General features: G+C 37.6%; 1 protein-coding gene across 1 annotated transcript in view; it reads left to right on the top strand.

Moving 5' to 3' along the window:
* The window catches only part of SPAG1 (sperm associated antigen 1), a 47,255-nt gene that overhangs the window by 5,339 nt on the left and 26,765 nt on the right, over positions 1-15,151 (top strand). Inside the window, exons 5-10 of the mRNA XM_076329339.1 lie at positions 2,852-2,919; positions 5,014-5,132; positions 5,622-5,727; positions 11,311-11,441; positions 12,103-12,209; positions 14,613-14,775. Of these exons, the coding sequence (XP_076185454.1) occupies positions 2,852-2,919; positions 5,014-5,132; positions 5,622-5,727; positions 11,311-11,441; positions 12,103-12,209; positions 14,613-14,775 (694 nt within the window). The remainder of the gene's footprint in view (positions 1-2,851; positions 2,920-5,013; positions 5,133-5,621; positions 5,728-11,310; positions 11,442-12,102; positions 12,210-14,612; positions 14,776-15,151) is intronic.

Here is a 15,151-nt window from a genome sequence, read left to right as displayed (position 1 = left end):
AATTATTTTTTACACTGGCATCACATAATTTTGTAATGTGGTATCAAGTATAAAGTTGGCATGATAAATTTCTCCTCTCTGCTAGAAAGGAATCCACAAACCCTTCCACAATTTTATGTTGTTATTTGATTGGAGACTCTGTATGTTCATCTGATCTGATGCATAAAAAGTTCAGTATCTTCAATGAAGCCAATTCTGGAAATCCTTATTGACCCTAAAACAGTGGATTGCACCAATGGGTACAGGTTTGGTAAATGGAAGCATCTTGTGTCTGTAATCAGATATTCTTGCTGATACTAAATCTAGGTACAGTTTTAATTCACTACTAATAGCTTGTATCTCTAGATGGTGTCTTCTTTTCTTTTTATTGATGTGAAGTCATGGGGAAGATTTTCCAAAAATGAATAGATAAAGAGTGAACTTCATGCAATATTTCCCTCTTTAACAAATATGGAAGTTTCTGTCTTACACCCCTGTTTTTCTTTCACACAGCTCAGGACTTCGAGGTTACATCTATACTGCAAAATAAAAGAGGACTGGAGAGACAACTTGAGTTTTTCTGTTCCTAACTGTCCACATTGCTTAATTATTGTTTTTGCTGCCTCATTTTTTCCAGGACAGAACTAAAGCATGGGTTTAGAGATACTCATTTCCAAAAGACTGTATGGATGGGATTTCAGCAGACTTAGGTTCCTTTGCCAAAGAGAGTTTCCTAATACTATTCCAGAAAGATTTCTGTCCTCAAATACCTCCTCATGCTACAGTCCAGGGCATGCAACACACATTCCAAGTTTTATGTTATAAAAATCCACTGTGATGGTATCTATATAGCCTTCATGTTATTTTGGATACTCTGAACTAATAAAGAATACTGGTTAGCTGACACAGAATAGTAATGTCTTAGGCCATCCCACGGGACCCAGAGGAGAACCAAGGTCAAATTCTGTGTCACCTGAACTGAAGCCAGTCCGTGCTTTGATCTTTGGTCCAGAAATTGTTCACCAGATTTCAAACCCTGTGGGATCCATGCATTGTGAGTTCTGGCAAGAAAAATGACAAGGGGAGATTTGATTTTTTTTTTTTTTTTTTTTTTTTTTTTTTTTTTTTTTTAGTTCCACAGTATGCAAACATACATTTTTCATCAAAGCCTCTTGGATGAGATGCTCTGAAATATTACTGATTGAGAAATTCCTGACTCTGCTGGAGCCGCAACTTGGTTACAATGGTCCCAAGAATATGAGACCTAGAATTTTAAAGATTGTGCATTTTTGAGTCAACACTTCTTCCTTATTCCTTAAAAGGACACGCTGTAGTTCTCTCCCTAAATTAAAGTTGCATGAGTATAAATACCTTATGAGTTTTCTTCTGAGTTTTACTGGTTTTGTGCTCATTTAAGTTAAGGACTTCTGGTTTGAAAAAAAGATTTTATATTTATTAAATTAGAACGTTTGTAATATACACCAGGATGCATACATAATGCTAAGTCATATTTCAGGAAGCCATATTTAGGAGTTACCTCCTCCAAACATGCACTGATCACTAAATTTATTTGTCATTTTGTCTAGCTTCTTGAAAGACTGAGAACGTTAAGAGTAATTCTGAAGTTATATACTATAAAAGCTTGTGTAACCTAATATTATAGATAGTCAGAAATGTTTACAGGAAGGGTCACATTTGCGTTATGTAAATTGTGGTGTTTACATCCAACTGCAGAAGTATTTCCTTGTTACAGTGTCACCACTGGTAAAGCTAGTTTAAGAGGTTGCTCCTTGTTTCTTTGGTCCAGTTTATCATGCTCAGTTGAACTGGTACAGATATTTAGGGATTGCACTGTATCTCTAGCAAATTGTTTGTTTGAACCCAGATAATTGTAAACCTGCAACTCTACAAACAATTACATTGATCTAACTCAGTGAGTGATGGATTGCAAGGTAAGAGGAAGGCTGAACAGCCAGGACAGAGTAGATGGGGAATATTTTGAACTGGCTGTTGTTCCACTGTGGAATACCTGTTTGGAACCACACCTTGCTATTAAGTATTGTTGAAGTCAACAAGCAGGGAGGGACATGCCAGAAATACAGTCTCATGACAGAGGTAGAAGAAATGCAAAAGGTGCCAGCTATGGAAAGAGGTTCCATTAGTGTAGGAGATGGGTTGCAATGTAAGTCAGTCGAATCTGTTATTGGGACTGATTGTTGCAGGAAGGTCCTAAGGATAAATTCTAGTTAAGGCAAATATCAATGATGGAGCTTGTCTAAAAGCTAGAATGAGTGTAAATCATCTTGGGAATTAGCTTGACTGGAGTGTGAAATAGTCAAAAGAAGTACAGACACTATTTTGAAGTCAAACAGATTTTTCATTTGTAAGTTTGTTTTGAAGGTTCCAGGGGTTATCAGAATCTGTGCATTGTGTTCTCTTGAGAATGGCAAGCCTAAAACAAGGTTACTGATTTAATCTCGGTGTCAAACACCTCATCACAAGGCTGGGGTTTCCCAAGACTGAATTCTCCCTTGCTTGTGTTGAAAGTATGGTTTGGAAGATGGCAGCACAAGATACTAATTAGGAAGAGCAGTCTTGTATCTGAAAGTTGTATTCAGTGCCTCTGTGACATATACAGGGCAGTGGAGAGAAAGTGTAAGACTTGAAGAGCTCCTCAGATTACAACGATACATCAAATACATAAAGATTTGCTTTAAAGCAAGATTAATTAAGTTTTCAAGACTATGCTGAGATTAGTCATGAATAGTGTTAGTTACTAAGAATATGTTTTGCAGAAACAAAACAAAACAAAAAAAGGCTGTGAATTTCCACTTTAAAAAATTGTCTTACAGGCTGGCTGTTTCTCTTTCAGAACAAAAAATTACCAACCAAACAAAGAAACAAGAAAAACATGCCACGGGATTACAGTGAATGGGACAAGTATGTTAAATCCCTTATATTTAAGTTTTTATTAAATCTTATATATTTGTTTAGTAATGGAACATCATTAAATACTGTTTTTTTAAAGTATTTTCTAGAAACATAGTATTAAGGTCAACATTTCAGGGAATTATAACACTTCAGTGAAACGTAGGTTTTCCATAATAAATGTTCTGTTAAAATGCAAATGATGCATTGTGGTGCTAACAGCTGAAAACAATTTAGTCTACACTTTTGTTCAAGCTGTGTGAAATATAACAAGTCGGCAGAAAATACAAATAAAAAGTGATTTTGTTTCAGATTTCATTTTTCCTTTCAACATCCAAGATACAAAATCTAAGGAGGTACGTAAAACCAAGGGATTAAAATTAGCTTAATTTATCAGGTTTTTTTGAAAGCACTTCTAGAATTGTTTAACGTGGGCTTATAAATTTGATCTTCTGTGTATCTAAAGTCAGAATTCTAAATTAAAAACAAAATTAATGAATCCTTATTCCTGCACTGAGCCCTGCTGACCACAAAGAATGAGCTTGAGGCAGGTGCATCAGTTTGCTCAGATGCAATTACACATAATCAGAGGTTTAGACAGTAACTGATTATTCCTAGGGAGGATGGAGCCCTGGTACAAAGACACTCTTTGGTCATGTAATGGTGGCATATTACCCTCCCAAGTTACGTGACAGATTGATGCCCCCGAATTGTTGCACACGGAGGGGAAAATTCACATACTTCTGTGTTTTGCATTGTAGCAGCTTCTCTCTAGCTCCTTAAATCTGGAATATGATGCTGTAGAATCAGGGTGAGGAGGTACAAGTTTCCAGTGCTGTCGATGGGGAGCTAAATCTAGAGACTGTGGGGTTTGGGTAATCAAACTCTTAATGTCTCACTCTACCCCAAAACCACTACAAAAACCTTGTCTGCATAAGATGCTGTTCTTACAAACAGTTGTGCATATCAGTTATTTTCATGCATGTATGTTTCAGAAATTGGGGTCTTCCTGCTCAAATGTGGACAAACAAAATAGGATATCAAAATAACTTCTGCAACAATTTATTCTTTCATCCCTCTTTTCTCTGTGTCATTTAAAGTAATCGTTTTGGGATTTTTGTTTGCCGTTTTATGTGCTCAATCTTTAAGTGCTTTAGCATGCTGATAATACTACAGTTTGTGAGTTTTCCCATGTAATGTATTTGTTTTGGATAATACCAGTATACTGAAAAAGAAATTTTCCGGTTTGAAGCATATCGTGTTTTCAAAACATTTTGAAGATAATTTCAAAACCTTCAAAAGTTTCACTTCATATTTTAAAGGCACATATTTTGAAATGTGGTTGATTTACAATAAATAGGTAAAAGTAAGCTAGCAAAAGATCAGAATCAAAATGGAGAACAATTAGTTTCACCTGAGAAGGTTTAGAATTGGATACATTCTCAAAATTATGTGCCTATTTCAGATAGAAATTATTCATATTGTTAAGATTATTGTGGAAAGCAAAGAATATTTTTCATTAAGTCCTAAACAGAAAAGCAGCGAGTGTAGTATTTCTAGATAGTGTAGTATTGGTTATTACTGTATTTGTTTTATAGGACTATAGCAGCAATATTTATTCGATATAACTTCCTAAACACAGCTTTTCAGAGTAACCATGGAAGTGTCTGAGACTATTTTTAAATCTCTCTCACCTTTACAGTATTAATTGCTTTGAAGCTGTTTCTTAGGTATTTTGGCAAAAGTTAATAGAGATGATCGATAGGGCTGTGATTGAGCCTGACGATACTGTTTCTTAAATTTTACCTGTCTTTTTGGGGGGGGGATGGTGAGGAGGTGATGCAGACATTTTCTTGGTTTGGTTTTAACCAGAAGGGAGGAGGAAGAGGGAAGGTAATATATAAGCACAAGTAGTACACAAAAAAAAAACAACACAAGGAAAGGAGATAAGACTAAACATCTTTTTCTTAACTAGTCACGGATAACTGAACACAGCCTTTATCTCTCTTTTCCTTTGGTTTATAATGGAAATATAGTATGCCTTTCTATTAGTAGACGAGTCTTGCTATGCGGCATTATTGAATTTGTTATTTTTATTAATTTAAGGTTCGATGTGGAAAAGGAGTGTTCTAAAATTGATGAAGGCTGTGAAGAAAATAACTCAAAAGCAAGATTCTTTAGTAGGCCAAGGCTACCTATAATCGAAAAGAAAATAGACACAACTGGTAATGTCTTAGAAACATAATTTTTCTTTAATTGTAATACTGTGTTGTAGAGTGTAAATACAAATTGAAGAAGCATATTATAGACGTAAAAGTGTCTTTATCTATTTTTCAGCCTGTAGAGATGCTAAAAGTTCTTAGGAGGTTAACTGAAGCCATATTTGAAAAAATTCTAGTCTTGGTGTTAATAATGAGTTAAAATATTTATGTTGTGCTTAGGTTGAGAGTGCTAGATAAAGAAATAAAGCATACTTCTGCTATTATAAATCAATGGTAGAGGTTAGCCAACCACTTTCATCTTGCATTCTGAATTGTATGCATATCAGAAGGATTTGGTTCTTATTATAGAAAATAAAATACAAATTTATCTTTTAGTAAGCCATATTATTTAAAAAAAAAATATACAGATTGACATTCAAACTATTTTAGCTGACAGTGTTTTGATTGCATCTGTGGAAGTTGTTAGTTGTTATGTATAAATATTTTTTCTAGGCATGACAGAGAAAGAGAAGATTTTTATTGCTACTCGTGAAAAAGAAAAGGGCAATGAAGCCTTTGCCATTGGGGATTATGTGGAAGCAGTGACATATTACAGTCGGTGAGTAAATACTATTGTGTTCTTTTATTTTAATGACTGTTACTTGTGAATGTTATTTTTAGAGCAATGTAATTAAAGCAACTTCTTACTGAAGCAACTAGTGACAATTAGATTATTTTCAAAAGGGCAAAAAGATTTGACAGAAGAGTACTTAAAGCACTGTTGCATCCTGATATTAATTTTTATTTATCAGGAAAAGAAGCGGGTAAATAGTGATGGGATGCAATCTGCAGGTGTCCTAAAGTTCTTCAGATTTTTCAAAACCATTGAGATTCAAGGGCAAGTTTACAAAAATAAAAGGATAAGCAGTGTGTTGAGAAACTAAATTCATTACAAATTAATTCTAATTAATCATATTGGTAGGATTGTCTCAATTGTTAATAAGTAAAATTGATTTAATAACCTTCTTAGGAGAAAGAAAAATCATTGTGTGCAGCTTCATCATAACATTGTCTGTAATTAGTAGCAGTCCAGAAGAAAAGTATATAAACACTGGATTTAAAAAATATGAGACTCTTGCAGGTTGCTTGCCTTATTTACTGCACAGTGGACTACATTCAGACTTTGGCTTTATTTATATAAATAGAGGTGGTTGCTACAGGGCCTCTGTTGTATTTGTTTCAAAAGTAGAAAAGTTCAAGGTGAACAGAATTGGGCATGACAGGAAGAGAAGGATAGTGTTTCAGTTAAGATATTTCAATGCGACCTTGGGAGAACTAGATTTTTTCTCTACCTTTTCCACAGTGTTCAAACATGATGCCATTTATACAAACCAGGATTTTCACATAGACCAACATTTGTTTCTCATTTGCAGATTACCCATCTTGAGACACTAGAGGTCTGACTTGTAAAAGTACTGACTGCTAACACATTAACGTTAAAGGAAACTCAATTTTGTGTTTAACTCTGTGCTTTGAAATGATAAGGACTTTAAAAACCCACAAGTCCTAGAAGTGTCAAAGTTGTCACTTAGAAATTCAGAGCATATGGGAATTTTTGTGTATTAATTACCAGTGTAAACTGAGGGTAATGATATGGCACTACTGTGAGATGAAGTGTTAAGATAATTCATGGGCTATGATATTATAGTGGGATATCCTCCAAAAAAATTTATGAGGAAGTTAATGTGTCTGTGGTCAGTGCAGACAAGTATGGAGAAAATAATGAATAGGAATAAATTGTGTGCAACAGCAATAAAATAAATATTGAACAGATTTATGTTTAGGAAGCACCATTCATACTGTCACTGAAGGAGGCAGGGTTTTGTAGAACAGCTTATGAACATTTACCTGGAGATTGTTGATGTATATATGTGCACAAAGGTATTGATATTCATAGTGCACAGGCTGAGTAAACTGAGGCATCTGATGTGTATTTTTTTCGTTCTTGACTTGCAGCCTTAACATCTTTCTTGGGTTTTTTTAATACATGAACATGTATTAAAAACATCCATAGCTGTGTTTCATATACAAAAAATAAAATACAACTCCATAGTATAAAAATAAGTAAAAATCTCTGCTTTTGGGGCATAAATAAGGTATTAATTAATAAGGATGGGCAGAATCCTTCCTAATGGAGAGTCTTTCCATATTTGACCCCCATTCGACCCCCATGGGGCATTGTACACCTTCTGAAATATATGATATTGACACTGCATACGGTTCTAACTGGGCACTTTCCTAATACCATCTGAAAATTCCTATTTTCTTACATTTAGAAATATTTAAATAAAACATATTTTGGAGTGAATTGGTAATAGCCTGAAGGGGTTATTTGCATATGGCTAAAAAGTGAAAAATAGTAGAGTTCTATATAAAAATAATCAGGGTACAGTTATTCATGCTGTTAGTCTTGTAATGAGGCCTACTATTCTAAGCTGAACGTAGAGAGTACTTTCTATTTTACAAAAAACCTTAAACTTCTCTCTCATTTCTAAAGAGATTCAAAACTTTTGCAAAGGATGTGTTCTGACATAGTTCTATTATGCTGATGTGATTTTAAAATAAATGGATCTTGCCTGTTTTTCTGCATACCTCTAGTGAAATCACTCTGCTTAGTAATTTCAGTTATACTGCAGAATCATAGAATAATTTAGGTTGGAAGCAACCTCTGAATGATATTTTGTGCAAACCACCTCTCAAAGCAGGGCCAAGTTAGATCAGGTAACTCAGGGCTTTGTTCAATTAATCTCCAAGGATGGAGATTTCACAGCCTCTCTGGGCAGCCTGTTGCAGTGTTTAACTACGCTTACAGTAATTTTTTTTTTTTCCTAAAACGTCATCAGAAATTCCCTTTTTGCAACTTGTGTCTGTTGCCTTTTGTCCTATCAGTGTGCGCTTCTGAGAAGGATGTGGCTCTGTCTTCTCCATACCTTCCCATTAGGTAACTTGGAAACAGCTACAAGACCTCCACTGTGCCTTCGCTTCTGGCTGAACAAACCTAGTTATCTCAGACTCTTCTCATAAGTATTGCATGTACTCCAGCCCCCTAACTATCCCGGTGACACGCTGGACTCACTCCAGTTTGTTGGCGCCTTTTGTGTACAGGAGAGCCTCAGACTGAACGCAAGTACTCCACCTGTTGTCTCATAGGTGCTGAAGAGAGGGGAAGAACCTCTTCTGTCGACCTCCTGGCTACACTCTTGCTAATATGCCCCAGCATGTGGTATGCCTTCTTTGCCTTGAGAGTACACTGTTAACTCCTGTTCAATTTGTTGTCCACCAGAGCCCTCAGGTCCTTCCCTGCAAAGCTGCTTACTAGCTAGTTGGCACCCAGCCTGTACTGTTGCTGGAGTTACTCTGTTTCAGGTGCAGGATTTTGTGCTTCCCTTTTCTGAACTTCCTGAGAAATCTGCCAGCCCATTCCTCTGGCCTCTTAAGGTCCCTTTGACTGGAGTTCTGCTCTCCAGTGTATTACTGACTGTTCCCCACCAGCTTTGTATCATTGACGAACTTCCTGGGGGTGCCTTCTGTTCCATCTTATAGCCCCCTGATAAAGACATTAAAAACTTGATCCCAAAGAGAGGCCACTAGTAACAGGTCACCAGCTGGACTTTGTATGGCTCAATTCTTGGAGCCCAGCAGTCCGGTCAGTTTTCTGTCTGCCTTATTGTCCACTTATCTAGTACATGTTTTACCTATTTTGCTATAAGAATACTATGGGAGATCAAGTCCCAGGCTTTGCTACAGTCAAGGTAAGCAACACCCTCTGTTCTTCCTTCCTTCACTGAGCCACTCAGCAAAGAAAGCTATCGGGTTGGTCTTGGCATGATTTGCCTTTGGTAAATCCATGCTAGCTGTTGCCAGTCACCTTCTTATCCTTCGTGTGCCTGGATGGGAATCCAGGATGACTTGGTCCATAATCTTTTTGAGAACTGATGTTAGACTGACCAGCCTGTAGTTTCCCAGGTCCTCCACCTTGCTGTTCTTGTTCATGTGACGTTAGCCTTTACCAGTCACCTCTCCCAATCACCATGACTTTTCAAAGATGATATAGAGCAGTCTTGTAGTAACACTGGCCAGCTTCCTGAACACCCCATCTGGAACTTGTGTATATCCTATTTTCTTAAGTGTTTCTTAACTTTATCTTCCTCTATTGTGGGTACTGCTTCACTCCTACAGAATCTGCCTCTAAACTCAGGGACCTGGGAAGCCTGAGGGCAAACCTTACCAATGAAGACTGAAGCAAAGAAGCCACTGAGTATCTCAAACTTTTCCATGTCCTTTGTCACTAGGTCCTCTGCTGCATTGACCAGTGGCCCACAGTTTCCTTAATCTGTTTTGCTGCTGATAGACCTTTTAAAAAAAACAAAACAAAAAAAACTTGTTGCTCCTCACATCATTCTAGTTTCAACTTCAGCTGAGCTTTTGCTTTATTAATTCCTTCGCTCGCAGTTAGCCAGTGTCTCTATATTCCTCCTGGGTAGCCCATCACCACTGCCATCTGCTGTGTATTTAATTTTTGTGTTTGAGCTCAGTCAAGAGTTCTCTGTTCACCCCTTCTTCTATGCTTGCTTGACTTCCTGCACATTGGAAAGGATCGTTCTTGTGCTTTGAAGCAGCTGTCCTTGGAGACCAACCAGCTCTCCTGGCACCCTTTGCCCTACAGGGCATTCTCCCTGTAATCCTGCCAAGCAGATTCCTTAACAGGCTAAAATCTTGCCTTCTGAAGTCCAGGGCTATAATTCTAGTGTTCATCTTGCTCTTTTCTCCCAGAATCTTAAACTCTACCATCTCATGGTTGCTGCAGCCAAAGCTGTTGTCAACTTTTGCATTCCCAACCAGTTCTTGATTAAGAGTAACAATTCCAGCAGAGCATTCCCCCTTGTCAGCTTGTTGATTGTGTCAAGAAGTCATCTTCGATATGATCCAGAAGTCTCATGTATTTCTTGTGCCGTGTCATTTTGCCCTTCCAGTAGATACCAGAGTGGTTCAGGTCCCCCATGGGAACCAGAGCCTGTAATTGTGAGGCTTCCTCTAGTTGCCTGAAGACGATTTCATCTGCTTGCTCTTCTTCATCAGGCAGCCTGAAGCAGGTGCTTACCATAGTATCACCATGTCAGTTTGGTCTCTTATTCTTACCCATCAGCTCTCTTGACTGGCTTGTCAGTCTCTTGCCTGTTCCAAGACAAACCTTCATACATTTAATCACTGCTTAGACTAGAATGCATCTCCTCCTCCTTACCTTCCTAGTCTTTCGAAAGAGCCTGCACGCCTCCATCACAGCACTCCAGCCACGCAAACTATCCCACCATATCTCTGTTATCTCACTGAGATTATAGCTGCACAGACCTTTTACTCTTTTTTGTTTCCCATGCTTTGTGCATTTGTGCACAAGCACTTGAGATGGTCCTCCAGTCATGTTTTTTTTACAAAGAAAGTGTGAGTCTCTTCCAGTATGCTGTCTCCCCAGCACTTCCCTATTGCCTCCTCTTCCCAGCGAACATAGTTTAGAGTCCTCCTTCCCAGCGAACGTAATTCAGAGTCCTCCTTGCTAGGTTAGCAAGGGTGTTGGCAAAGATTGTCTTGCACCACTTTCTCATATGGATCCCAGTTGTCCTTGTTCCTCAAGAGATCATCCTGTTGTTATAGAAGCTAAAGCCCTGCCTACAATACCAGCCATGCAGCCAGATATTGACCTGGACAATTCATTCACCGCTACCTGAGTCTTTCCCTTTTACAAGCAAGATCAAGGAGAAGCCCACGTGGCCCCCCATGCTTTTCATCATAGCCTCCAGAGCTCTGTAGTTACTCTTGATACTCTGAAGGTTTCATTTGGCATTTTAATTTGAGTCTACATCGATGGCAGCAAGAGGTGATAGTTTAAGGGATGGATGAGCCATGGCACCTTCTCTGCAACATCTCAGATCTAAGCCTTGGCAAGCAACAGACCTCTGAAGATGGTAAATCTAGTTGGTGGATGGTTGCCTCTGGTCTCGCAGGATGAAGTTCCTAATCACTGTTGTGGTTAGAGTATCAGTATTAATATTGTTATAATACTGTTTTCAGCTTCCAGTAGTGAAGTGTTTCTACATTCAGGCTTTCTAACTATAAGCCTACCATGGTCAATGCTCCCTTTTTTCAGGAGTATATCAGTAATACCCACTGCAGCTGCATATAATAACAAAGCTCAAGCAGAAATCAAACTTCAGGACTGGGACAGTGCTTTGCAGGATTGTGAGAAGGTACTAGATATGGAACCTGGCAACGTAAAAGGTAAAGTGGAACATAAACTTGCCCTTCTATGTATTATTTTATCTGTAACAAATAAAATGGTACATATCCATTCATGTTGTTAGTTGACTTCATTGAGCTTTAGATCAAGTTCAAGTATAAAGAAGGAAGCAGAGTAGCTCCCCAAACTAATTTTAACAGTATTTTCAGGGTCAGGGAAGTTTTATGCAGTCCATCCTGTTGATTTGTAATGCGTATTCTTATGCAGTAGCGTGGGACTAACACTTGTTTTTTATATGATGACTATAAGCCCTCTTGTATTCGTGAAGTGCATTGTTTCCACAATACCCACACTGAAGTATTAATTACCTTAAAAGCAACATGAAAACAATGGAAGTTGCTGATTTAATCCTTTCTGAAGGCAAGGGCTTGAATGTAGCTAACAGTATTTGCATGGGAGGAGGGGGAAACTTGGAAAAATATGAAAAGATGCTTCATAATTCATGATCGTTATCCCAAAAGGTGTCATGTGAAATTGCATCGTTAAAAATGATCAAGAGAACAGTTATTACTAATGCAGAGTCATTATGAAGTAAATGCAGAATTTTAAAAACTGTTTTACACTTAATATGTATAGAAAAAATAGTGTAGTTATCTGCTTTATGCTTTAAATACATAAATAATATACTTTGTTCCTTTGTAGCTCTGATGCGCCGTGCCACTGTACACAACCAGCTGCAGAATTACCAGACAGCTATAGAGGATCTGAACAAAGTATTATGTGTTGAACCAGAAAATGCTATAGCTAAGGTAAAGATAAATGAGTTGAATATGACTAGAAAAAGGTTGTATGCAGTTGTAGCATAAAGTGAGTACAGTTAATATTGTTTGATTTGAATATGAGTTTTGAGGACACACTCGATCTACTGTGCCAGTGATCAGTCTCCCAAGACCACATGTGCCTGTGGTGGAAATTAGATACTTGAATGTGACCAGATCTTCTGTTCACTACTTGAGTGCCTTCAGGTTCTCACAATTAAGTCATCTCTATTAACATAATTTTGGTGCCTAAAATTTTGCTGCTGAACATGCTTAGAGTATTAGTGTCTTAGCTGATCAAAGTTATTTGGAAATTTCTCTCAGAAAGATCCATTGGGATAGGCGTATTTCAGTTTGACACATAATTCACAAGAAAAATCCAAAAAAGATGCCAAGGTGTTATTGTTGTAGTGGTAAAGTTAACCCAAAAGGAGAGGACCTGGGTTCTGTCCTCACTTCAGTGTGATATTATAAATCCTCATTTCTCACCTCCAGGATAGAATGAAAAACCTTTCATACCTTCTGATGAATCTGGACCCTTCTTAGCCAATTTTGGATCTCAGAAAGCTAGATGCTTTCTTTGGAAACTCAAGGTTAGGATGTGATCTTTGTACTACTATTACTTCAGATATTTAGGAGAGGATTGGTTTGTGTCATTCATTGGTATCTTCTTAGGGGTGTTTTGTGGGTTAGAACCCAGTCCTTGCATTTGGACTCTACATGTCCTGAGAATCTTCAGTGCCTGGCAGTTCTGATACTAAACTGCTCTTTGCTTGTTAATTAGGAGTCCATCATACTGCTACCCTCCTAATTATTTTATGTATGACTTCTGGATGCTGTGCAATTGCCTCATCACCTGAATTCTGTTCCGCTCTTATTGTTGGCACATTTTGAGCTGCTAGCAGCTTGCTGATTGCTACTTCTTTGTGTGGAGTTACTTGGTCACTGCTATTGCTTGCACCAGTGAGAGAGGTCCAAGCCTGTTATGTCAAATTCACCATGTACAGCATTCGTCCCTTTTAGGGTGTTCTTGGAGCTAGATTCCTGTCCAGAATAGTTCCTGAGTTTCACATCAACCAAGGAATCAACCGGCTTGCTCCCCCGGCCCCTTCTTTCTTTTTAAACACCTGTCACTCTAGATTTGAGTTCTAAAAGAGCTTTTGGGGGTTTTTTCTGCTTATAAGACTAAACCACTAAATAGCTTGTGAGTCTGTGTTGACAAAGTCCACAACAGCCTTTGTGAAAAGTTTATCAAACAGGCTGTGCTGAGACTTCTTATAATACCAGACATAAGATACTTACTCATTTTGAGAATGCTCTTCCAGAGATCCAAATACATTAGTAGTTTTGCTGAGCAATGGTTCTGTAGCTGAAAGCGGATGTCTGTACTTTGTCCTTATCTGTGCCAGCTATTACGCCTTGGCTGAGACATCTAGAGGTGACAGAGTGCTTGGCAGGGCATTTTTTGAGTTGCTCTTTGCTTGGAGGATCCTCAAAACCCTCTTGAGCTAAATATGAAATGTATGGAACACATGCAGAGTGAATGTTTATGTGCAGAGTCACTAAAATAAAGGTAAATTGCTTGTCAGTAACTGGAATTCTTCAAAGTACTTTGTCCACATGAATCTTTGCTTGCTCCTGTCCTTGTTTTATCTTTTTCTTGAGGAAGTGAGTACTGAAATGGCGCTTCCTTGTACAGCATTGAATTAAATTCAGAATAGTGCATAATGTTGGGTGTGTCTTATTCTGCTCTGAAAGTGTAAAGTGCAGTTGGAGTATTTTTTTTGAGTAATCAAAAAACGTTTATGGAATGAGAGGCTGTTTGATCATCTAATTTGCAGTTCTTAAAAGAGGAGCAAACCTTTTCATTATTCAACAGTGTCCTTCTGCTACACTGCTAAGAAGTTGTTGTCTCTTTTGGTTCTAGTTCTATCAGTTACACTCCTCCATCAGATATCCATCAGACACCAAATCCTCCATAGCATAAATGTTGATAAACTGATTTTAGGCTTTTTCAGAGATTCTGGAAAGAGTCTGTTTTCCACGTGTCTCTTCTGAGTAGACCATGCCAGATATCACAATAGTACAATCTACTTTTTTTCCTTTTAATTAAAATTTTTTTTTGCTTAAGCAGTTCATTCAAGAAAAGTACTTACTTATTTGTGTGATATCTTCTGAGTTTCTAAGAGACAGAAGTTGAGTGTTAATCTTGGTTTTGATACTGACTCTTGGAAAAATCACATTTTTTTTCTCTATTTTTATATTGGTAACATCTTGATAGTTCTTCAGGATCTTATGTTGATTATTTAACAGAATGTATTTTCTGTATATAAATTACAATTTATATACCTATAGAAAAAAGCTGCTGCTATTGCTGTTTTTTCTCTATTGCAGAAAAATCTGCTAGAGATTGAAAAGAAACTGAAAGGTTTAAAGCCTGTATCTGAGACTCAAGGCAAAGGAAAAAGAATACTTATTCAAGATATAGAGGATTCAGAAGGTGATGAAGAAAGAGGGGAAAATACAGAAGAACGTGAAAGAAGCGGTGGAGATAAAAGTAATGCCATGTCATTTCCTATCTAATTTTAACCTGAGGAAAAAATCATTGCCTTTGATATTGCAATGTTTGTTCACACAATTCATCCATATTTGCTTGCAAAGAATTTTGCCTGTTTGAAGACTACAATGACATTCACTACTTAAAGTAGATCTGAGTGTGAAATGTAGAATCCAGTTTTATTACACATCTTTGGAATTATTTCTAGAAAGGGTATAACAGAGACAGATGGAAAATGTTGCTACAAATCACCTACTTCCCTGTGTCCTGTGTAATTTTATACCTATCCTTTGATGTGGACCCAGTTGGGAATTTCTTCTGGTGATAGAGAACATTTTGTGTTCCTTAGCTCTTTCTCTCGCACAGCTCTCCTGCC

This window comes from Aptenodytes patagonicus, chromosome 2, assembly GCF_965638725.1.
Source record: "Aptenodytes patagonicus chromosome 2, bAptPat1.pri.cur, whole genome shotgun sequence".
In the NCBI taxonomy this organism is placed as follows: Eukaryota; Metazoa; Chordata; class Aves; order Sphenisciformes; family Spheniscidae; genus Aptenodytes; species Aptenodytes patagonicus.
This window is presented reverse-complemented; position numbering and strand designations above follow the sequence as displayed.